This window comes from Podarcis filfolensis (assembly GCF_964270895.1).
Source record: "Podarcis filfolensis genome assembly, chromosome: 6".
NCBI classification, from domain to species: Eukaryota; Metazoa; Chordata; class Lepidosauria; order Squamata; family Lacertidae; genus Podarcis; species Podarcis filfolensis.
Window position 1 is genome coordinate 2240589 of NC_139609.1, and position 24710 is coordinate 2265298.

Consider the following 24710-nt stretch of genomic DNA (forward strand, 5'->3'; position numbering starts at 1 on the left):
CTTGTATTTGTGCCTCTCATTTGGGTGATCAGATGGGTGATTGACTCAATGGGTACGGTAAACCTGTTAACGACTGCAATTAGTCCTACAGGAAAAATCAAAGGATAGTATGCAGATGACCAAAAATAGCTTTAGCATATGTAATGAGACAAGAATCCAATATCTCTATTCAGACCAGGTCTCTCCATAGTTTTCAGTTTAGTTATAGAGATATTGGATTCTTGTCTCATTACATATGCTAAAGCTATTTTTTGGTCATCTGCATACTATCCTTTGATTTTTCCTGTAGGACTAATTGCAGTCGTTAACAGTCAACAGGTTTACCATGATTGACTCAATAGGTATGGTTGTAAGTTGCTGAATTACAACTTATTACTAAACTGAGAACTATGGAGAGACCTGATCTGAATAGAGATATTGGATTCTCGTCTCATTACATATGCTAAAGCTATTTTTGGTCATCTGCATACTATCCCTTGCTTTTTACCATACCCATTGAGTCAATCACCCATCTCCTACTACCCTTCTGAGAAAAGCCCCACCCCACCCTCCCACTGTATATAAGGGTCTGGTGACTTCTGTTTCAGTGTATCATGCACACAAAAGCATACACCAAGAACAAACTTAGTTAGTCTCTAAGGTACTACCGGACAATTTAAAAAAAATTAAATAGCAGTGTGTGTGGTTGTGTAGAATAATCCAGAGTGGGTGGGAGATTTTAGGCTATGATCCAGATCAGTCCCCCACAGCTGCTATTTGCATTGGAAGAAATGCTCCCATTAGATTAACTTTTAAAAGGCCATTCACACACTTAGCAATGGAACAACATTCAGTAAGAACCGTGTGTGTGCTACAGAATGTTCCCCAGAACTCTTTGCCAGGGGCACAGGTTACTTGTCAGAAAAGTCCGGGTATCTGACCTTGAGATCCTAACTGGTATGGAGAATCTGCTGCAGCCATGGGGGTACATAGAGCAGCTTCCTATTAACCGTGGAGTGGACAGTCACTGCCAATCAGTGTTAACAATGGTCTGACTCAGGATGAGGCTCCCTGATGTGAGTTGTAAAACAGCCTGATGGGTGGAGAGGCTTCCTGACTTCATCTCCAGCCGTAGACCTGTTTCCTAGAAAGCACTGATTTTGAAGCAAGAGGCTTGAGTCCCACTATTGGATCGTCTCATGAGGAATCACCTCTAGGTGCTTACTGAAGATTGGACCTCCTGGCAGGATAGCTTTAGCTCAGTGTTTCCCAAACTTGGGTCTCCAGCTGTTTTCAGACTACAATTCCCATCATCCCTGATCACTGGCCAAGCTGGCTGAAGCTAATGGGAGTTGGAGTCCAACAATGTCAGCAACTCTGCAGGAAGATAGAAAAACAACTTGCAAAAGTTTAGGAACTTCTTGAAATAATGTCGACATTGGAGTTTCCAGAGTCTGGGTTCTGTAAACACAATTCAGGTTTACAAGGTACTAAATCCAGTCATATCACTGTTTGTATTTTGGTTAGGGATATGAAAGTAGCAAGAAAAGCATAAAGGAGTTTGGCAGTCTAAGCTGTGTCTTGATTCCCCAATAGTGCAAAAGAATTGATGGATGTTCTGTAACAGCATCTTCCTATTTTCAAAATAAGCTATTTTCTTCTTATTGGAGAGGCATCATATCCTTGCCAAGCAGCAAAGCAGCTACTGTTTTCCATCCAGGCAAGGTATGTAGAGGGCATCAATGCATAGTCCCGGTTAGGAGTCTTTGAGTAATTTCCTCACGGAAGCTGAGCAGTCAGGATGCATCTCAAGTATGCAAGTGAGACCTGTTCACCAAGTTGCATGGCCCATGTTCCTATGCCCACATTGGATACTTAAAGTCAGCTGTAGCAACAGTTCTTCAGGCTCTCCAATTTGGGTTTTACATTGGCAATGAACTCCTCAGAGGCACTTGAGAGTGGAAGTCGTGGGGGACCCATGGGTATCCCTGAAAGCAGAGTCACGATTGCTTTGGTCTCTGCAACGCCAAAGCCTAGCCAAAAGAAAAAAGGACACAAATCATTCCACAACAAAGTTTCTGCCCCACTCTATAGTCGATGATGGAGGTCACAGCCACACCATACATTTAAAGCACCCATACCAATTCAAAAGTCATGGACAATCTTAGGAACTGTATTTTGTTAAGGGTGCTGGGAATTGTAGCTATGTGAGACTAGTACCCTTAAACGACAGTTCCCAAGATTTTGAGGGAAACCCACAACTGTTACAAGAGTGCTTTATAATGTATAGTGGGGATGTGACTAAAATAATTTCTTTTCATAAAAGAGCAGGGGGAGAGAAACCCTACGATTTACTGCCTCTCAGGAAGTCTGGCCCTTGCCCCCAACCTTTTAGCCGACTGACTAGTCCCCAACCTTTAATTATTGAATGTTTTTGACAGAAAAGTTAAAACATAATATTGTAATCAGATTTATTGGGTTTTCCAGTGTTCTAAGCTTTTAGTTTGTTGTAATTCTTACTATAAGGGACGTGGGTGGCGCTGTGGGTTAAACCACAGAGCCTAGGACTTGCCGATCAGAAGGTCGGCGGTTTGAATCCCCATGACGGGGTGAGCTCCCGTTGCTCGGTCCCTGCTCCTGCCAACCTAGAAGTTCAAAAGCACGTCAAAGTGCAAGTAGATAAATAGGTACCACTCCAGTGGGAAGGTAAACAGCGTTTCCATGCGCTGCTCTGGTTCGCCAGATGTGGCTTAGTCATGCTGGCCACATGACCCGGAAGCTGTATGCCGGCTCCCTCGGCCAATAAAGCGAGATGAGTGCCACAACCCCAGAGTCGGCCACGACTGGACCTAATGGTCAGGGGTCCCTTTACCTTAAATTCTTACTATAGCCCTGCAAGTCAGACAAAAGAACAACCAAATCATAGAATTTAGAGTTGGAAGGCACCACAAGGGTCATCGAGCGCAATCCCCTGCAATGCAGGAATCTTTTGCCCAATGTGATGTCTTCATATTGCAGCTGGGGCAGCAGAAGGCTTGAAAGACCGGCCTGCCAGTAAGCTCAATGCAGAGGTGAGATTCCACGTGGGAACTTACTGATTCAACATGACAATGTCATATGAGCTCCCAAAATTCTAGGGCTGACTATACCACATGCATCCCAAAATTCTAGGGCTGACTATACCACATGCATTTACTGCCTGACGTGGAGCGTTACTGTTGCTAAACATTTGGGGAATCTGGCTAAATTCTATGGCAGCAAACAAGATAATATTACAAATAGATACACAATGGAATATATACAGATGAAATCTGAGGCATAGTTCAAATGTACAAGCTGCTAGATGGTTAGCATAGAGTACATGCACTTTAGTGTAAGCACTTGAGTGCAAATAATTTGTTACTATAATCTTACAGTAATATTATATATTTTTAAAGAAATGTATTTGGAAAAGAAATCGAGGTGTGAAAATCAAAGCAGTAGGAGAAAAGCCATGGGCGTAGCCAAGGAGGGGCAGGGGAAGCTCTCCCCCCAAATCAATAAAAATCAATAAAAACCAATACAAATCTGAGGTTCTGCCCCCCTCCTAACAAAAATCCTGGCTACGCCCATGAGAAAAGCTGCATTTGAAGAAAGTGCAAGGGGCAATTTGCAAAGGAAAAATGGAAAGAGAGAGAGTTAAATGGAGTCTTTCAGAACGTATCTGTGCTTCTTGGGCAATAAAAGCTTTTTTTAAAAAAGGAAATTCAGAAGCATTCAAGCCACGTTGGATGAACCATGTCTGATGGGCAGAAAAGGATTCAGTCCACTGTGATACCTACCCTGTGCAATGAAAAAGCTGATTACTTTCTGGGTACTGTACTAAGAGACAGAAAATAAGTTTATTAATTTCATTATAGGTAATAAAAAAAGTGTAGGGCAACTGGAGGTGGTATACACAGTGTTAAACTGGAGGTGGTATACACAGTGTTATCAGGTAATTAGGGGAGAGGGAACAATGAAGGATTGGGAAGGGAAGTGCACACAGGATCTGAGGCAGGTGCAATGAGAGTGTTTATTTAAATTTTTGGCAGAGTGCCAGCTAGGTCATATGGGTCCCACACCAACTGTTTGCAGATACAGGACAGGTGCTCCTCATTCAGCAAGTGATACATGCCAAGAAACCTGTTCCCATTTGCCCATTGTCCCAAGCTGGGTGAAGGGTAATGGGGAGATGCACACTACTTTTAGAGTGCGTTATCTGTACCGTACAACTTATGGGGTGTGTGTGTGTTATACTCCGGGGATAGAGCATAATGCCAAAATTGTGTATAGTCAAAACACAATGGGTTAAATGGTGGGTGGGGGTGCCATTCCCCCCCCCCTTCCTTTTTTTTTTTTTTTTTTGCTAAGTGCGTAAAGCTGAATAGAGTTGTTGTTGTTGTTGTTGTTGTTGTTGTTGGCATTCATCTGTCTCGAGAGACAATGGAGTACACCTCCAGGGGTGAAGTCAAGCGGCTGCGTTAGCAGCACCAAGGTGACCTCTCTGGGGTGCAAGCCTGGGCAGTGCCTATGGAGGTCCTGGGCTGCCAGTGTAAGTTGGCAGTTACCCATATACAAAAGGAAGGAGGAATCTGTTATCATACTATGATCCACTGTCATCAGCTTCAGTTAGAAATATCATACCTGATATTTTTGTGCCAAGGAGAGGTCTCCATTGGCAAAAGCTTCCAGCATTGAGTTATTTGCCTTGCCCAGATAGTTATAGGTGCTGTACAAAAACAAAAGCCAACAGAGCAAAGGCAGAGTTAGTATTAATAAGTGCCGCCATAACTAGAATCGATCGAGCAGAATAGCAAATCTGAAGGTATCCTTCCAGTGCAAAACTGGGACTTGCTCTTGCACAGAGTAGCATGTCATGTGTAATAAGCTATTAAAAGGGAGAAAGTGGGAGGGGAGATGCTCCTGCACAGAGTGTGCCCTCTGTGGTTACCATTCTAAATGGGGCAAGGAACCTTTTCAGACTCAGAGCCACATTCCCCTCTAGACAAGTTTCCAGGGGCCACAAGACAGGGTGTCCAGGGCCAAAGGCAAGAATGGGTGGAGGAAGAAATGCAACATTTGCACAAGAGGCTGCTTCCTTCCTATCCTTCTCCATCCAGGGAAGGAAGAGACGTGATCAGAGTTCAAGGACACCCTCCCTGCCAGGCGAAAACACTCAAGCAGGATGCAAAACATAATCGGTTGAGAGTAATCAACCAACGCGTTAGCATGCTGAATATGAATGGGCCCTTAGCCACCATACTATTTGTGTAATGACTCTTACCAGCAGGTCGGGCGCTGTTGCAGGATGGCAGCAATGCCTCCCCAGATGGCAGTCATCCTGGAGGTGGTGCATTTCCCCAGGCTTAGGTGAACCTTTTTGGCCTCACCTGATCGCAGCTTGCCTCCCTATTTGGCCAATGGCAGGCAGGCTGCTGCACCAGCCCCGCCCCTGAGGTCGACCGGACTGAGCCACTCCCTTTAATCCCAGGGACTAGTCCACCTCCTCGTCCAGTTTTGAAAAGCCACATGTTTCATCTGTTGTGCAATGAATAAGGTGTCTTATTTACAACATCTTTCTTTACTATGTTGTAGGACATATGTAGAAATATAGATACATAAAAGAATGCAAATTTGTCACAGAATCTTTCTGTTTGCTCATTTCCTGGGGGGGGGGCACTGAGTTTTTTTTTCTGAAAAGGAAGCAGTAGGCCAAATAAGTTTGGGAAGCTCTGAGCTATATCAATAAAAAGAAGAAAACTGTTTCAGACATGAAAGTTTTCTTACTCATCACTCAGCTGTATAAACAAAAGCTGGTGCAGGGCTAAAAGCAGCCAGAAAAATGAACTGCAAAATGATCCTCTTTGCTACAAAAGACGCGGCATTGGAACTCATACTTTCTCATCCATGTAAAGATGACTGAGGCTGCTTACCTAGGATTAAGTCCTACTGAATTCAATAGGATTTACTTCTGAGTAGACATAGTTAGGTTTGTGCTGTGAAAGAGAGACTGACCTTCCAACTGCCCCAGTCGCTCCCATAGCGAGTGCAGCCAGGAGTTGCTAGTTAGGGAAAGACAAAAAATACATCTTTTATTTCCTTGAGAAAACAGTAGAACAACTTGTTGCTGGGAAGACAGTATTCAAAAAGGGATCATGGCCCCTAAAAAACCAGAGGCATTCCTGCTGGGGATGACCGGAGTAGAAATATCAAAAGCTGACCAGAAATTGTTCATGTTTGCCATTACAGCAGCTAGAACTTTATTAGCCTAAAAGTGGAAACAGAAAGAATACTGACAATAGAGGAATGGCAGATGAAGATGATGGACTATGCAGAATTGGCAAAGCTGACGGGGAAAATCCAAAACCAGAGTGACCAAGTGTTCCAGAGAGAATGGAGTAAATTTATTACATAGGCAATCATTGTAAACATATAAAGACACTAGCAGGACTGCGGTAAAGTTCACAATGTTTAAAAGAAGAAACTTTCTACTTGTGTTTTAAGTTCTAAATAATTTAAGTTAAATGTAGAAGTTAGAAGGTATAAATGTGTGGTTCTAAGATGTGTTTGATAAAAACCAGATGACGGAGCGGAGGGAAGTCAAAAGCTCAGAAGAGCTAAAAATTTGTAAAAGGTGATACGATGTTATAATATTGTTTTAAAAAATGGAAAATTAATTTTAAAAATTACATAAAAAACAAAAACAAGTGATCATGGCAGCTCTTTGGTAGGCAGAAGATATCCCCAGTAGCACAAAAAGCACTACTTTGGTTACATTGCTTTAGGAAGCCATCGTGCCGTTCCAGTACTCCAGAGTTATTAATATGGAAATGCCTTACCTCATCCACACCATACAGAAGTGCAAACTGGCATCTGTCATTTTTCTTCACACACTGCCCAAAATCCAGGAGGTCTTTATCACTGAACTTCACCCCCTTAAAGGTGGGAATCTGCTCTATCATCCCATTTAGCAGTTCGTAGGCAGTAACTGAACAGAGAGGGAGAGCGAAAGAGAGGAACACCAACAGGTTTTCAAGTCTTACTGGGCAAAGCACATTGACCATATCTGGCAAGAAAACATCACAATAGAGGCTGTGAATCTATCCCAAAATACGCTCCAAAAAATGTGTTCTTGTGAAAAGGTATAAATCTGGGAAGAATGGCCCCAAAATGTTCCCTCTTCCTTATCTGTGGAAGGCAACAGAAATTGAATTCCTTGATCAGAATACACTATAATCTTACACCAGATTTTGCAGACGTCCTCTTGCCTCAGAGCAGGAACCCTGGGAATTGTGGGCCAAGAGGGAGGTAAAGCAATGTTTAACAGACTATTATTGGCATTCTCACAAAGCTACCGTTTCTCTAGCATTTTGAGGCAAAACCTTGGCCACTACACTGGCTCAAAATTTATATACTTTATAATGAATATAAACAAGGATAATGCCCATAATACATGTCACATGTATGAACAATGGGACTTAGTCCTGATCCACACCATACATTCAAAGCGCATCCACTGTGCATTTAAAGCACATGACTTCCCTAAAGAACCATGGGAACTGTGGTTTCTCCTCAAAGAGTTAGTTCCCAGCATCCTTAACAAACAACAGTTCCCAGCACTATTTGAGGGAAGTAACGTGCTTTAAATGTGTCTTGGGCGCACTTGCGGTTTCTGCAGATGGTGGAAAGGAGCGTGAGTCTGATCGTCTGACGGACTCGAGCCCCGCGGAGAAACGGGGACGCGCCAAGGTGAGGCGCACTCCCAAAAAAAGCCCTGAGGGGGCCTCAGGGTGTTGAGAAGTCCAGCAGCCTGCAAAAGGGCTCTCCTGCAACCCCCAAACTCCTTTTGTGCTGGAAAGTATGGGGAGGGGGGGAGGAAGCGGCAGTCAAGCCTGCGGTCATGGCAGTATCACAGCTCCGCGGGAGCGAAGCCTCAGCTCAAGCCTGAAGCAAAAATTACTACCAGGCCAATGGAAAGGTAAAGATTTACTTTCAGAATTAATTAATTCCTAATTAATTAATTAATTAGGTGGAATTTGGCGTCAAAAGTCCATTCCCATCTTATTAGTAACTATCACTGCATGGAAACAATTTGCAAGTGAAAAGGTTACTAAATCTTTCTTTATAATACTTATGGATACTGTCTGCTGATGGAAAAGTTGGAGTATGCTAAAGTTAGGAAAAAGAATGGGAAATGTTTATTGTTCGATTGCAGGGTATTGCAAGTAGGTTGAAACATCAATAGGCCTTGACTAAACACTTGCAATCAGTAGAAATTTGGATAAATTAAGAGAAATAATAATTGATTAAGCATGAATATGGAAATGCAGAATAATTTTGTCTATATAAAGAACCAAGAAGAGGGAATGGAGGGAAGTCATGAGGTGTAAAGAACCTCAAAGACAAGGTTTTGAAAAAGATATTTGTGAATTTGGGGATGGGGGGAAGTACTATTGTGATTAAATGTGGAATTCAATTGTGAAAATCAATAAAAATTTATTTACAATAAATGTGTCTTGGGTGTGCTCTAAATGATTTGTGTGGATCTGCCCCTAATCAATCACCAGTACAAATCAACGTTCTAGTGAGTTTAGCAATATTATTTCCAAAGATGGAATTAGCTTCTATGCTCCTTAGACCATGTCTCTACTAGTACAATAGATCTATCTTGACCACCACTACATTCTGAAGCACAATCCTATGCATTTGACACTTGCCTAAATTAGTTTAAACACCAAACATACACAGAAAGAGCTGCTGAGTCCAACTTTTCCCTGAGATGTAATTAGGATGGTCTAGACGAGTAACACTTACTTTTTATACCAGTCAGGGGAGGGATGTGGTAATAATAGAATGGGATGCCTGGGGCTTCAGATGCAACATCCCGCAAAAAGGCAACTAGAGCATCTAAATAAGAGAAGACAATGAAAGCAACTGAAAACCTGGGTAATTTTGAAGAGCACACCTCATGTGCAATGTAGGCCTATGTGACATGCAAGCAGCAACCCCAAACTGCCTGCACAACTACCCCCCCTCCCCACCATCCAACACACAGAGTTTAAAATCCACTCTTGAAGGGGTGCTGTAGTCGCTAATTCAACTGGGTCTTCATCTTCCCAGCTCAGTTGCCAATTGGAAATATGTGGCTGGACGTGGAGAGACCAAAAAGGAGATAAGGATTGTTCCAGGCTTTCATCTGGGATTCCCAAACCACCAGATCTGATTCATGTCAGTGAGGATAAATGATGGTAGCATCTCAAATTAGCACAGAATATGTATACAGGAAGATGCAAGAACAAAAAGACTGCAGACCCGTATCTTCATTACTCGTGAATTGTGAGATGAAAGTCCAGGCTCTATAAAAGTAGAAAACTTCCCAGGAGATTAAGTACATTCAAAGCTTAGCTGAATCCTTCTGCATGGTACGCAGAGGTGGACCTACAGCCATTACTTTTATCTTCCTCTATATTCATGGATGGGCATACTCTGCACTAAAAGAAAACACACACACACCCAAAACATTCTAGCTAAGGTAACCTGAAATCTGTACAAAGAAAAATGGGCTTTTGCAGCCTATATAAATTATGCAAATTTATATAATTTATCATGCTCATCTTGCATAATTTATTCTGTCTCTGTCAGTCAATAGGAGAGGCAATGAGCTACGAAAGGCACTGGAGCCTCACCTCCTGATCACTGGAATTCTTATTCAGCCCCCACTCTGGCTTCTGAGATTTTACAAGATCCATTACCTGATCATTTTAATTTGTGTCTTCCAAGCCACAAGGACTGCAAAGTTGGTTTCTTTCCTTTTCAAATGGAAGCAGAGATCCACAGGAAGGTGAACTTGCCCCCAATGCCACATTTTGTGGCTTTTCTACACTCCCATAGAATACAAAGAGGCAATGTAAATTGAAAAGTAACGGCCAAGGCATTGATTATGCAGCAGTTAACAGAAACAGCTCACATCCTCTGGCTTTACCGCTGCACATCCCAACAACATTGTTCTTCACAGTACTGAAGACCTGCCTGGGATGTGGATGGAAAGAGGGGAAAGAATACAGTGGGACCTGCCTCCTCACCTTTCTTCACCTGTTTGAAGAAAGAGGGGGTGATGACAGCTATGCCATCCGCTCCTATTTCTGCTGCATGCTTAGCCTGAAAAGGAAGGAAAGAAATTATATCCATAGAGATTGGCACCATCACAGAAGTGCTAGAAAAGGAACAGATCACTTGTCTATTCCTCAGTTACATGAGAATTCCCCAGCTAGAGTTATATATACAAATATAACTGGATCTCCCGATGGTATTGTTTCTATAGCCATTCCTGGCTGTTTTGAGGAGGAGGTATTCTGATTGCAAAGCAATTCTTTTGGTGGGCTTTATGTGTCTTGATCATCCGCAGTGATCATATGCTAACAATCAGCTACTCCAAGTATCTGCAATGCAAATAACACTTTATTTTTTTTAATAGCCGGAACCCACTTACATTTGTTGCAACCATACACTCACCTTATTTTCTTCCTAAAGCTGCTTCCCTGAACCTGGGGCTCTGCAACTGATGTCAGACTCCAACTTCCATCATCTCAAGCCAGCGTGGCCCATGGTCAGGGATGATGGGAGTTGTAGTCCAACAACATCTGGAGAGTACCAGGTTGGGAGAAGCTGCTTTAGAGGGACCAGAAGACCTGCTATCCTTCATAGGAGGCGGAATTTCAGCAAGTGTAGCTTCTCAACCCTGCACTGACAGGAAGGGAGCCAATGTGGCATAATGGTTAGAGTGTTGGGCTAGGGTGTGGGAGACCAGGGTTCAAATCCCCACCCAGCCATAAAGCTCGCTGCCATTGGGTAGCCTTAAGCCACTCATTCACACTCAGCCTAACCTCCCTCACAGGGCTGTTGCGATGATAAAATGTGCAGGAGGAGAGTTATATATAGTATGCCACCTTGAGCTCCTTGGAGGGAAGGCGGGATATAAATGCAATGAATAAATAAATGTAGGCGTTCATGGAGGATAAAAACAGGGGGGAAATACATTAAAAACACACACTCACCAGTCCCCTTGCTTCTGGTAAACTGAGTGCGCCAACATGAATAATCACGTAATCCAGTCTACAAAGAAGAAAAGAGGAAAGTGTGTGTGTGTGTGTTTGTGTAGTCTTACTGCTGTCAGTCTGCAGTGCAAGCATTTCATAATATCTATTTAACTGCAACCTTGTCGAGGACAAACTCATGTATTAAAACCAGGTCCATGTATTTGTACATGTGCATGTATGTCTCTATCTGTATCAGGGTGGGGAAACACAGACCCAGAGGTTGCATAAGGTCTCAACCCCGTTGTCTCCAGCTATTTTTGCCAGGGTGGGATGTGCCCCCGAGCCATGACAATGCTGCTTGCTTGCCTGAATGGAGGATGGAGAGTGTGAGGGATAGCAGCCTCTCAACTTGAAAAGGTCTCCCTGATCTAATATCTTGGAATAGAAAATCTGCTTTGCTGAGAGGCAGTTAAGAATTAACAGAAAAGCAGAACAGGACACTTGATTCCTTCCTCAGACACCTCCAGTCCAAACTGCTCCACAGCTTTCCCTCTCCCTTGACAGTCTTTCACTTGCTTTCAAATGATCTGTTCTAAAGCAACTTGAAGAAGAGGAGGAGGAGGAGGAGGAGGAGGGCATTGGGACTTAATGTGCAATTAAGTCTCAGTGCACACACATCAGCATACAGACGTGTGTTCATCACATGTGACAATGTGCAACACAGGGATATATGCCATTTAGTCCAGTGAAGAGGCATATTTATGCAGAAATGCAGGTATTTCAAAAAGATGAACAGCAAAATGGAACACAGAGCAAAAGTAGAACGCTGTCTGTAGGCCATGTTTCAAAAACTTGTAGGGGAAAAGGAGCATATTGAGTCACATTCCCCCCCCTTCATGAGTGCCCCAGAAACTCTTCTCTGAAGATATGTGCCTTCACTTAGCAAGATTCAAAGCCAGCTTAATCAAAAATAAATATCTTAAGTGGTTTACATAAAGTACTATAAATATTCATAAGAGAACACCAATTAAGAAAAAAGAATGCATGATATTCAGTGGGAAAGCCAGGAGTCACAGGACCATGAAAAGAGCTCTGCTGGGTCAGGCCCATGGCCCATCCACACAGTCCAGCGTCCTGTTCTCACTGCGGCCAGGCAGGTGCCTCACCTGAGCTCCACAGCACTCTCCCCACTGGGCTTCCCAGCCATTGGCATTCAGAGACACAAGGACTCTGGCTGTGGAGGTGAAACATCACCACCATACAAAGCATCACCGTTGGCAGATGCTACCTATGCCAGCAAACTGTGGAATGGTAAAAATTATTATTTGGCCCACTCACAGCCGCTTTACAGGTGACATCCACACGCTCTTATAGAATCAGAGGATTACAGCTATTTAAAGTTTAAGCAGTAGTCAAGGTAGCAAATTAAAAAGACAATGAAAGGGGGCTGCATCAAAGCTGTTGAAATCATTTTTAGCAAGCTTTTTGAAGGGGAGATTAATCTTTAAAAGCAGAAACCAATATATCCACAGACTTAGTATTACGAAGTTAACATCTGCAAGTAGAAGGAAAAGGATTTTTTAAAGCTTTCATGCTCTGTCTGCTCTGCCCTCCAGTGATTTCTACATAATTCATTCATAGAATCATAGAATTGTAGAATTGGAAGAGACCCCAAGGGTCATCTAGTCCAACCCCCTGCAATGGAGGAATCTCAACTAGATGCACGGTCATACAACCTTTGCTTTAAAAACCTCCAAGGAAGGAGAGTCCACCACCTTCTGAGGAAATCTGTTCCACTGTCATAAAAGGTAAAGCTTTTCTTTCATCTCTGAACCAGCATCATCGCAGCCCAAGCGTTCTGTCTTAAAGAAACAACACTCTCCCTTTCCCCATATCCCGCCTCTCCATCCTTATTTTCAGCCTGCAAGGAATGGTATAGACAAAAACAAGACAGACAGCTCTCCTCCTACAAATATCCACTTTTATTTTCCTTGTTTTCTTTGAGCAATGAGAAGAAATAAAGAAATCTGCTGGAGATGAGAGACAGACGTTAACATACTGCAGCTTGTTACTTTCAGCAGTAGTCTTGAAAAACTGTTCCCCTCTCCCTGGCCTTTAAAGGGAAAAAAAGGAAGGAAACAACACGGATTTCACAATCAACTGTCTTTGCTTAGATAGCCAGTGATTTCCACGAAACACACCAATCTGCCCCCCCCCCAGTTACTCACTTATCTTTGCCCTTAGTCACCCACTCTTCGGCCAGCAGCTTCCTCTCCTGAACGCTCAGGGACAGGCCTTCTCCTGTGGTTCCATTTACTGTGACCAAAAAAGGAAAAAATGGAAGTATTTGCACACATAGAAAGAAGAGATTTATTTTTTTTGCAGGGGGAATGATTACTTCAGCATGTTTGCAGGAAGCCTTGCTTCACAGCTCATAATAATAATAATAATATTTTTTTCTTTATACCCCGCCCTCCCCAGCCAAGACCGGGTTCAGGGCGGCTAACAACCAATAATAAAAACAAGTTGATTAAAATACAATTTAAAATATTAAGATACAACATTAAAACATTAGGATGCAGCCTCTTCATAGGAGGAGAAAGGAAAAAGAAAGAGGGGGAGGGAATCAAACTGATTCTAAGCCAAAGGCCAGGCGGAACAACTCTGTCTTACAGGCCCTGCAGAAAGAAATCAGATCCTGCAGGGCCCTGGTCTCATGAGGCAGGGCGTTCCACCAGGCTGCAGCCAGTGTTGAAAAGGCTCTGGCTCTGGTTGAGGCTAATCTAACTTCCTTAGGGCCCGGGACCACTAGTAAAGGTAAAGGTACCCCTGCCTGTACGGGCCAGTCGTGTCCGACTCTAGGGTTGTGCGCCCATCTCACTTAAGAGGCCTGGGGCCAGACAGACACTTCTGGGTCACGTGGCCAGCGTGACGAAGCTGCTCTGGCGGGCCAGCACCAGCACAGCACACGGAAACGCCGTTTACCTTCCCGCTATAAAGCGGTACCTATTTATCTACTTGCACTTAAGTGTGCTTTCGAACTGCTAAGTGGGCAGGAGCTGGGACCGAAAGACGGGGGAAGCATGCACATGGGACCTATCACAGCAGAAACTTCCATGGAGAAGGCTCCGTTTCAGAAACAAGTACCTACAAAAACCACACACTGCAACAATAAATTAGCCATTTCAGTTGTCATAGGCCTCCCTGGAGTGAATATGGGCAGCCAAGTTATCTTCCAGACTGTGCATAGACTCTTTTGATAAGAAGAGCTCTGCTGCATCAATCAGACCAAGGGCCAGCATCCCATTTCCCATAGTGGCCAATCAGATGCCTTCCTACATTGCAGGGGGCTGGACTAGATGACACTTGAGGTCCCTTTCACCTGTACAATTCTATGCCTCTGGAAAGCCTAGAGTACAATAGCACTCTCCTGCTGTTGCTCCCCAAACCATAGCTGTCAAGTGTCCCTTATTTGAAGGGACAGTCCCTTATTCCAGCGCCATGTCCCGCTGATGTCCCTTATTGATGGATGTCCCTTAAATGATGTCCCTTAAATTTCAAAGGAAGCAGCTCCTCTCCCTCCCTCCCTGCCGGCCAGGGAGGAGGGAGGCTCCAACTGTGTTGCTTGGCTGTGTTGCTCACCCAATAAGAAGTCTAAGAATGACTGGGGGGTGGAGCTTGCATACCTTGTGTGTGGCTAGTAAATGCAAGCCGAGGGGTTTTTTGAATGCTGGACGCCATTTTGTTGCACGTGCTGCTGCAAACTTTGCAGTGCAAAGCCAGGCCAGGGAGCCATCTTAAGTTGAGGCTGCATAGGCCTTGTGGTGCATGTGATTCAGATTCTATTCAGTTGAACCTCTGGTTACAAAGTTGGTTGGACAGTGTTCTCGAAGCTACCAGCATGAGTTTGACCAGACTGCAGGAGGACAGGAAGACTGGAGTGCCTGGAACAGGTGAGGCTGCAGGTCCCTTATTTTGGCTGCTGGTCCCTTATTTTCAAGGCTGCTGGTCCCTTATTTTCAAATCTGTAAGTTGACAGCTATGCCCCAAACTGACACATTCAGAGGCGTGGTATTCTAATCCTGAAGGTAATATAAAGTTATCACGACATATTGTGTCATCTTAGATGTCCGGGGCTGAAATGATAGCCATTTCTGTGTAGGAGACAGTCCACACAAAAGCAAATGGTCTCATAAGCCATATCTTACCAAAGACATTCTTCACACCTTGCTCATTTATCAGGTAGTCCACATATTGGCCAATCACAGAGAGGTTGATTTCTCTGAAGAAAGGAACACAAGACAGGAAGCATGATCACCTATATCCGTAACTGAAAAGAAAAACCCAGAATGTGAAGTGCCAGGCAGGTACACATGAAAAGTGAACCTGAACAACCAATCTTCCCTTGCCAGACAGATCATAGAATTATATGATAAAAGGCATCACTCCCTGCAGGACGCTAATGCCATACTAATTTTGTTTCCATTCACGGTTTTTCTGGTGTTTTCACAAATGACACAAAAACAGAAACCAGAAAGCCAAAGAAAGGGGAGCCCAGAGCATGAAAATGTTCAACCATGTTTTACAGGCTGAAAAAGCTGTTGTCCACTCCTTGTTCCTGTTTCCCCCCCGCTATCTCCGGATAGCTTTCCAACTCCGAATGGGAGCAGCAGGAAAACACCGTCTGCCTGACGTTATCAGGTTGTGCCAAGAGCAGAGGGCTCGGAAACGCTGTTCTGTCTAGCTGCCGGTCCAAGTGGGGCTTCTGGATACAGAGCAAGCAGCACCCAGCCTGCCTCTTTGAAAGGCATTGGCACGGCCACAGGAGCAGGAGGAAGTCCTGGGCCAAGGCATTGTTGCCACAGGGGGTCTGGCTCCAAGGTCACCTCACTTGTTTGTACCAAGGTCAGCGTTGTTAATAAGTGCCTTTGCTGACAGAAGCAAACTAGTGATCTGTGAAGATGGGTCACATTCTTGAAAAGAGAATGGCTGACCAACAACACTGTTTTTCCTTCCTGATAAACTCTGAGTAGTCCTGTTCAGCTCTTGATCTTAAGCTTCCTGGGTTGCGCAGAGCTCCAGGAGCCAGAGAGGCAGCACAGGAATAAGCAAGAGTCTGTTTTTAAAATTTAGTTTTCTTTTGTTAAATGGGGGTGGGGGTGGGGGGCTACCATTATGGTTTATTCCAATGGTGGGCCAATTACCTACATTAAAGGGAGTGACTGGTCCTTCTGAACTTTAGGTGGAAGTGAGAATTGTGATTTTTCCATTGATTAAATCGGCAGGCAGTTTCCTGAATTCACCAGGCAGGGAGTGTTTGCTGACTCTCTTGAACGCCTGTCATCTCCCCTACCAGGCAAGAGATCCTAACTATACAATCTTAACAGTTAAGGTTTAACTAATCTGTGTTCAATGACTGCCCAAGCATGCATGGTTGCTTAAGAACGGATGAGAGGATCAGACCAAGGTCTACCCAGTCCAGCACTATTTGCAAGAATTCCAGCAACCAGCATGCATTGGGTTGGCCACTAGAAACTGGATAATGCAGGGAGCCAGACTGCCCACTCCTAGTCTACTCTACACTAGAACAATACATCTGCAAAGGATTGGATCCAAACACCTGCTCCAGATCAGGATCCTCCACATCTTACAAAGGAGCCCACTTGGGCGAGGAGCTAAAGAGGAACTTCAGGCATCTCCAAGGGCCTGTGTGCAACCTCTGGGGTGTTGGGTTCCCTCTCCTCGGAACAGCAGGTCACAGTGCCACTTCACAAATTGCTTTAGAAACACCTCTCCATTTCAAAAGTGGCTGCCATAGAGAAATGGCGACTCCTTAGGTCAGCCATCCAAGAGCCCTCAAGGTGTTTCTGAATACAAGTCGCATCAGCCTTAGCCATGCCCTAGTGGAGTGGGTCTTTGAACTCTGGCATCCAGGTACACAGAGCCATACAGAGTAACTTTGTAAGTTATGTATTTCACACACACTAGAGGTCCTTGCTCTGAGGAATTTAAAGAAGGGGAGGCAGCCGTAGTGCCCACTTGGAGGGGAGGAATGGGAAAGGAAGAGAGAACAGTCCAGGTGCAAATAAGCAGCCCACTGCCTCTGAAGAAGTGCAAACAGATACCTCAAGCAAGTGAGCCAAGCTATCTGCTTAAGAGGGACAAAAACTTAGTATTTTGTAGTTGCAGAGAAGTTGTGCTCTAAAATTTGATGGCAAGACCCAACGCACTGGTTAATCATTGCCATTTTAAATCCAATTTCCCCCTTTCTGTAGCAAGACATGTGCAGATAGGCAATGAAGGATATGATAAAACGAATCATGATCTGTGTCTGTGATTTATTTAAGAGCCCATCAAACCTTACTGCCGTTGCTTTGAAGGCCAAGGAGATAGTTACCCATCCGGAGTCATTGGCGTGACCGTGGCTGCCACAACACCCTGCAGTTTCTTCTGGGCTGCCATAGAGCGGTTGCGGTGGAGTCCGAGAAAGAGAAGAGCCCTGGTTGTGACAGGAAAATAAGCAGATGTTGAGTATCCCTCTCTTAACCCTTACAGACAGAGTCCAGGACAGAGAGAACTTTCTATTGTTTTTTCAAAAACAATATGCAGTTTTGGCAAACATTCAGCAACAAGACAAATAAACAGCCACCCAACAGCACATACTGTACCTTGCCGCATGACTGCATTTTTAGTTTTTAAAAGCTCTTATTGCTTTTAATGGCTGTACAGTGGTACCTCTGGTTGCGAACAGGATCCGTTCTGGAGGCTCGTTCGCAACATAAAAAGCCCACAACCTGAAGCGCCGTATCTGCGCAGCGTGATTTGGCGCTTGTGTGCATGCGTGAAGCACGATTTAGTGCTTGCGTGCATGTGCGAACAGCGAAACCCAGAAGTAACCCTTTCCGGTACTTACGGGTCGCCGCGGGACGCAACCTGAAAAAACATAACACGAAGCAAACATAACATGAGGTATGACTGTATTTGTTTTGCAAGCCACCCTAGAGAGCCTATGCTCTGGGAAGCCAATATGGATTTCATGATGCAGTAAGTAAATGCATATGGCATTCACTTCCACAATAATGGAAGCTGCTGGAAGAGGGAAAGGAAAGGAAAAGGCTGTTGCCCTTTATGCTCTGCTTGTGGGCATCTTGGATACATCTGGTAGGTCATTGGATGAAACAGGATCCTGGCCAGAACCAGTATTCCTAATTCAGACGTTACAGAGAAATAGAACTGAGTATCATTAATGTACTAATGACACCTTGCTCAGAATTCCCTCATGGCCAGTCTCAATGGCTTCATGTAGATATCAGACAGATATTCAATAAACAGGGGAGAAGATGATACCACCACAGTTATAGGTGGAGCCCAGTCATGTGGTCCCAAATATCTGACGGAGAGAGGACTCCTTCCATACGCACCTGCCTGGATATTATAATCGGTGCTATTAGCAGTGCTTGCTGCCTTCTAAGGCCTGCAGGATGAACACCCATAACATGACTTTCTCGGTGGTGGTTCCTCCCTGCCAACAAACATCTAGTGCCATCATTGTTCACTGTGGCTTGGTTCAAATACACATCTTTGCCCAGGTCTTGGGCAAGAGGGAGATAGTGCTATAAGATCTTGCTGTTACTGAGTTGCAGTAACCTTGAGGTGAAGGGTGGGCTATAAATCCAAATGACTACCGGTATCTTATCTCTCTATCTAAACTGCTGACTTTCACATTTCAAAGGCAGAGTGACCATTGCTTCTTTGGGTCCCTAAGTGTTTGTGTTTTCAAAGAACTTCATGAAATCACCCTCAAGATTCAACAACTTCTTGCACAAGAAGGCACTTCTACCACACCCTTTCCTTCTCCTCTGCCTTTGAAAACCAAACCAAACCAAACCACAGCCCTTCAGCCTGAAAAAGAAGTGGACAAACCACTTTGTGACTTTCACTCCACCAGCCATAACTAAAGGAAGCAATAAGAGGGACAGCTGCAGTTTTGCATTTTGCACACAAACTGTCTTCCTGGACTGTCTTGAACCAATATGAAAATACCATTGCTGTTGTTTTAAAAAAGTTACACCATTGCTTCAGGGCATTCCTCCCTGTGCAGGGCAGCACGCACTCCTTAGAAGACAGTTAAGGACTGCATTGTTATAGATGACCAGTCCCTGGGACCATGGCATAGCAAAGCAATAACCTCGCCCTCTTCATTGCCCAAGAGCCCTGAACTAGCGTCCTCCTTTGCCAACCAATCTGGCGCCATGCGCAACCCAGCCACCGGCAGCCATGGAAACAGGGCACCCCGCTCTCTCACCTGGCCCAGCCGAGGAAGTTCTGCTGCCGGCTGCTACGAATCAGGCGGCTTTGCTGCTGCTTTAAAAGAAATCAATAAACATTACTGAGCATGCCCACCAGTTTTGAGCATGCTCAGAACAAAGAGGTCAGTTCACTGCCCTGCATTAAGCAGTTCAACGCAGCTGCGGGAGTTTGCTGGCTGAGAGTGAAAACAGGGAATTGTAAATGCAGGCTCAGCAGGGTGAAATTGAGACATACATCAGGCATAGCGACATACCCAGTTTTCTGGGATGAGCAGCAACTTTTTGATTTCAGAGATATTGCATTATACACGCACATGTACAAAATATGATTTTTATCCCTCCCAAATTCTAAAATCCATAGTGAATAGTAACATTAACAGCACAATTCTATACAGGTTTAATCATTAGGAAGCCTCGTTTAGATTTACTTCCTGCTAAGCTAACAGTGTGTATATATGTGTGTGTGTGTGTATATATATATATATATATATATATATATATATATATATATATAGGGAAGCCTTGTACAGTATAGGGAAGTTTTTAATGTTTGATATCTTACTGTGTTTTAATTTGTTGGAAGTTGCCCAGGGTGGCTGGGGCAACCCAGTCGAATGGGCAACATATAAATAATAGGTTGTTGTTGTTATATGTTTATTAAAACATAAGTGACCAAGACCTAGGAGGCAAGGGCTCAAATCCGTCCTGAGCTGTGCAGTTCACTGGGTGACTTTGTGCCAGTCCCAGTCTCTCAGCCTAACCCACCTCACAATGGGGGGGGGGGAGAAGCACCTTTGCACCCCAAGCTCCTTCGAGGGCAGGTGGATATAAATGTAACAAATAAACAAGCGTGCATAGGATTGCTTAAACAAGCAAGTGCAATAAAGGCAGATTTATTATGGCACAAGCATTTGTAGACTAGAGTGCTTAATCAGATGCAGTCATAAAATACTTTAATTTGAACAAGGTTATCCTGTTCGTATTAAAGCAAGCAAACCGAGTTAAGATATGCTTTTGGATTCCAGGCAGTTTGGCTGGGAAGAAGTCTAGAAATTAGAAGAAAGAAAAATAAACATCTCAGCCCTTTCATGAAAGACCACTCTTCACCTGACAACCCCCACCCCAAATAATTTCCATGATCTGCATTTATTTGATTGTTCCATCTACTTGCTTGTTTATTTGATCACTCTGTCAACTTTTCTTTCCTCAAAGCGCTCAAAGTGGCTTATGGATTCGTCTGCATGATCTCTACAGACGCAAGGAAATAAATTTTCTAATGAACAACCAAAGGGGCAAAGTTTCCTTGAGCAAACATACAAAAAAGAAAAGTAAATAAATCATTCAAAATATACATCTTAGTGCACATTCTTTAAAAAGCTAGAAGTTGGGATTTTGTTATTGTATTCTTTCTTTTTTAATTGTTATATACTGTATTGGAAAGCAATAAAACTATATTATAAAAAGCTAAAAGAAAATTTTAAGGTAAAATATAATGGCCTTTTTGTTGCATTCCATATAACAAATTTGTGACAATTACAATTTATCATGCAAAACATTGTAATTAGTCACTAATTATTTCCAAACGTGGATCAGACACTAGATGGCACTGGTTTTACAGATAAAATTTTTAAAAAGCAAAAAAGAAAACCCACATTTAAAATAAGGTTACCAGATTTTTTTCAGTGAATCCGGGGACACTTTTCAACTTCCATGGATTTTTGTCAGGGGACTGATTTGTCAATCCGGGGACGTCTGGAACATTAATTTAAGAGCATGTTTTAAAAGTATGGCTGGGACTGGAATAGTGGGGAAACAGCAGCTTCAGGTGGTGAATCTTGGTAGGGAAATGGTGGTGTGACAATCCTCCATAAATCACACTGCTCACTCCCTTAGGTCAGGTGAAGTAGTAGTAGTAGTAGTAATAATAATAATAATAATAATAATAATTATTATTATTATTATTATTATTATTATTATTATTATTATTTATTTATACCCCGCCCATCTGGCTGAGTTTCCCCAGCCACTCTGGGCGGCTTCCAATCGAGTGTTAAAAACAATACAGTGGTACCTCAGGTTAAGTACTTAATTCGTTCTGGAGGTCTGTTCTTAACCTGAAGCACCACTTTAGCTAATGGGGCCTCCTGCTGCCGCTGCACCGCCAGAGCCCGATTTCTGTTCTCATCCTGAAGCAAAGTTCTTAACCCGAGGTAAGATTTCTGGGTTAGCAGAGTCTGTAACCTGAAGCGTATGTAACCCGAGGTACCACTGTACAGCAAGTCCCATTAGATGCTAGGAAGTGGGTTTGGGACTGCAACCCTTAAGCAGCGAAAGCCTCTCCATTTGGTGTGACTGTAAAACAGCTTCTGTGCTTGAATTACCTATTATTATTATTTATTAGTATTAATTAAATTTCTATGAGCACTTTCCTTTTTGCAGGCTGAGCCAATCTCGTCTTCTTCTCATTCATTTTAAAACAAAACCTATTAATGCAACCAGGCTTTAATGGAGGGTTGTTGTACTATTTTATTTGTGCATTCATGCTTTAGCTCAAAAACTAGATTTAATTTGAATTTAAAAAGAAAACAGAATAAAATTGGATGGGGATGGGGAGGACCATGCTGCAGGATTATAGTCAGGGCTGGCCCAAGATATACTGAGGTGAAGGACAACAGTGCTATTTTTCTAGAAAAAGAAGTGCCAGAACTCACAATGAACACCTCCCTTGTTCTCTTACACCTGAGAGGCACTGGAGTTGAGCTCTGGCTGAAAAAAAGCCCTGAGGGACAAGATGGCATCTTTCCCTATTCTATATAAAAAAAGCCAGCCAGACTGGCAAGTAAACCTTACTTCAGCACTGGTGACAGAAAAGCATCCTTCACAGCACCTGAAGGCAGCAGGTGAGCTGAGGGAGCACTGAGCGGCCCACCTGGCACACGCTCTTCCCTCCATCACCTCACCACTCCTCAGCTGCCTCACCTGGCTGTGTACGCACAATCTCTTTAAGGAAGATTTGAACCACATTCTTTCCCTCAAAGAATTCTGGGCACTGTAGCTTGTTAACAGTGGCTGAGAATTGTAACCCCATGAGAGATAAATCACAATGTCCAGAATTCCCTGAGGGAAAGAAGGCACTTTGAAGGTACAGAGTTTACACAGCCTCTGCCTAATGGTAGGGCTGGGTGAGGTAATGGCAGCGCAATGCAGGCAAAGTCATGCAAAAAGGGAGGCTCATCAACAACTCCCTCATGGACCACTCATTCTGGTGATTCTCCTCTGCATTTTGCTCATCTACAATTGCATTTCAAAATATGCCACAAACCATGTGTTAAGAAAAGATGGGAAGACGAGCTAGAAAACCAAACTGGAATGGGAGGGTCTCAGTGACACTGGCATCTGATGGAAGCACAGGAAGTGGCTAGTATGGCAGCTGCCACAATGTCTGTGTTAGGACACAACGACTCCTTGATTCCCTGCGCCCTCACTTTCAGAATGTAAGCTGCCATGAAACAGCAGTCTTTCTACACAATGCTGTGAGGCTGTGCATATCAATTAGGCACTCTATAATTGCCTGCCAGAGGACTGAGACTGAGGGCTTTAAGCCTGTGTGTAGTTCCACTTAATATTTCCAAGGATATATATTTTCTTTAATTGCATTGTCGGGATTTAGAAACTCTGGGGAGCTGCAATGTTTGTCAGTGATCGGGCCATGTTTATGATTCTTGTGTTCATTCAAAGAGCCCTAAACAACTTGGGTCCAGGAGGCAGAATTGGGATTCAAGATGACCTTAACTGAGCCCAAACTAACAAAATGAATTTCAATAGGGACAAATGTAAGGTTTTGCGTTTAGGCAGGAAGAACCAGCTTACAAATATAAGATCAGCACCCAGCTTGCCAGCAGCACATGTGAAAAGGATCTAGGGGTCTTAGTAGACCACAAGTTTAACATGAGTCAACAGTGTGATGCAGCAACAAAAAAAGCCAATTGTATTCTAGGCTGCATCAACAGAAGTGTAGTGTCCAGATCAAGGGAAGTAATAGTACCACTCGATTCTGCCTTGGAATCCTGTGTCCAGTTCTGGATGCCACAATTTAAGAAGAATATTCACAAGCTGGAACATGTGCAGAGGAGGGTGACCAAGATTCCCAAGGGTCTGGAAACCAAGCCTTATGAGCAACAGTTGAGGATTTGCAGTTTGTTTAGCCTGGAAAAGAGGAGATAGAAATGAGATATGAAAACCACCTTCAAATTATCAGTTTGCATTTCTTAGTGCAGAAAGTATTGATCTGATGTGTAGAGATCTTTCCTAGTCTGATTAATTCAAGAGGGTTCTGGAAGCTTCTCTGTATGAAAGAAACAAGCAGAAGGCTCATGATGTTTGGGTTATTCCTTCAGAGAAGCTGAGTACAGCTGGCTTAAACTGGTTCTGTTATCTCTTCCGTCAAGGTCATGCTGACTATAAAAGTAAGGCCAAAAGGGGCCTGGGTTTCACTTTGTCTTTCTATCACTCTTCCTTCTGGTGTGATGTTCCGTACATAGTATATATAGTGTTAAGGTTTAGACTTATTATAAGTTATTGTAAGTTTAAGTTAAGTCTGCTGCAATTGGATTTCTTACGGACAGTGCCAATCCTGAATGTATTAAATTTGTGACCATTATGCTCATTTGCCTTCAGTAGCAGTAAAGCTCTGCCAGATGAAATAAAATTGCCTCTGGTCTGCTAACTATACACTGGAATATGCTCTGGATAAATACTGAGTAGAATTTCACGACAGGTTATGGGCCCATAATGCCCCAACCCCCACTGATAGGTTCCTGAGGCTGAGCAGAGCATTGTGGAGGCCTGGCTGTGTGGTGCCGGAGTGTTTGCTGTGAATGAGCAAAGGAGTAGCTGTGCTGAAATGCCGGAGGAGGACAAGGAGGACCTGGAGAGTCTCCATGCCTGGGCAGAGATTTTGAAGCGGCTGGGGTGGATGCTGGTTGTGGTAATTTATGAGCCAGGTGGCTGTTGTGGAACAGCCTTGCAGCGCCAAGAAGCTGGAAAAGACTTGATTCCAGAGATGGCTGGTAGCGCTTGGTGCAGATGCAGCACTGGCAGTGGCGTAGCGTGGGGGGTGCAGGGGGGGCGGGCCGCACCGGGCGCAACATCTGGGGTTAGGGCAAATCCATGGGTTAGGGGGCGCAAATCCACGGGTTAGGGGGCGCAAATTACTTGCCTTGCCCCAGGTGCTGACAACCCACGCTACACCACTGAGCACTGGGAGGTATGTAGAGGCCAGAGGGGCCAGGAGCTGGCTGTGGTTTTACTGGCATGAAGCCATTCTGTTTCAGCAGACCCAGTTACTAGAAGGGCAGCAACCTCC

The 24710-nt window shown here is 43.9% G+C and overlaps 1 protein-coding gene across 5 annotated transcripts; it reads right to left on the minus strand.

The window, feature by feature from the left end:
• Positions 1-36: 36 nt before the first annotated feature.
• On the minus strand, positions 37-19515 carry NPL (N-acetylneuraminate pyruvate lyase). Of its 5 annotated transcripts, XM_083621437.1 has the most exons (13): positions 19342-19515; positions 17772-17969; positions 17396-17535; positions 15245-15318; positions 13265-13352; positions 11055-11112; positions 10083-10158; positions 8815-8907; positions 6840-6988; positions 6016-6062; positions 4645-4729; positions 3801-3840; positions 37-2012 (listed from the first exon to the last, which is right to left on the minus strand). In XM_083621437.1, exons 2-13 carry the CDS (start codon positions 17904-17906, stop codon positions 1861-1863), a joined length of 1137 nt encoding a protein of 378 aa, XP_083477563.1. In that variant the 5' UTR covers positions 17907-17969; positions 19342-19515; the 3' UTR covers positions 37-1860. The 5 variants fall into 5 exon arrangements, with proteins under 5 accessions (XP_083477563.1, XP_083477566.1, XP_083477564.1 ...); XM_083621440.1 differs by lacking the exon at positions 17772-17969 and having other exon boundaries at positions 17434-17535; positions 19342-19504; XM_083621438.1 differs by lacking the exon at positions 19342-19515 and having other exon boundaries at positions 17434-17535; positions 17772-17963.
• Positions 19516-24710: the final 5195 nt, after the last annotated feature.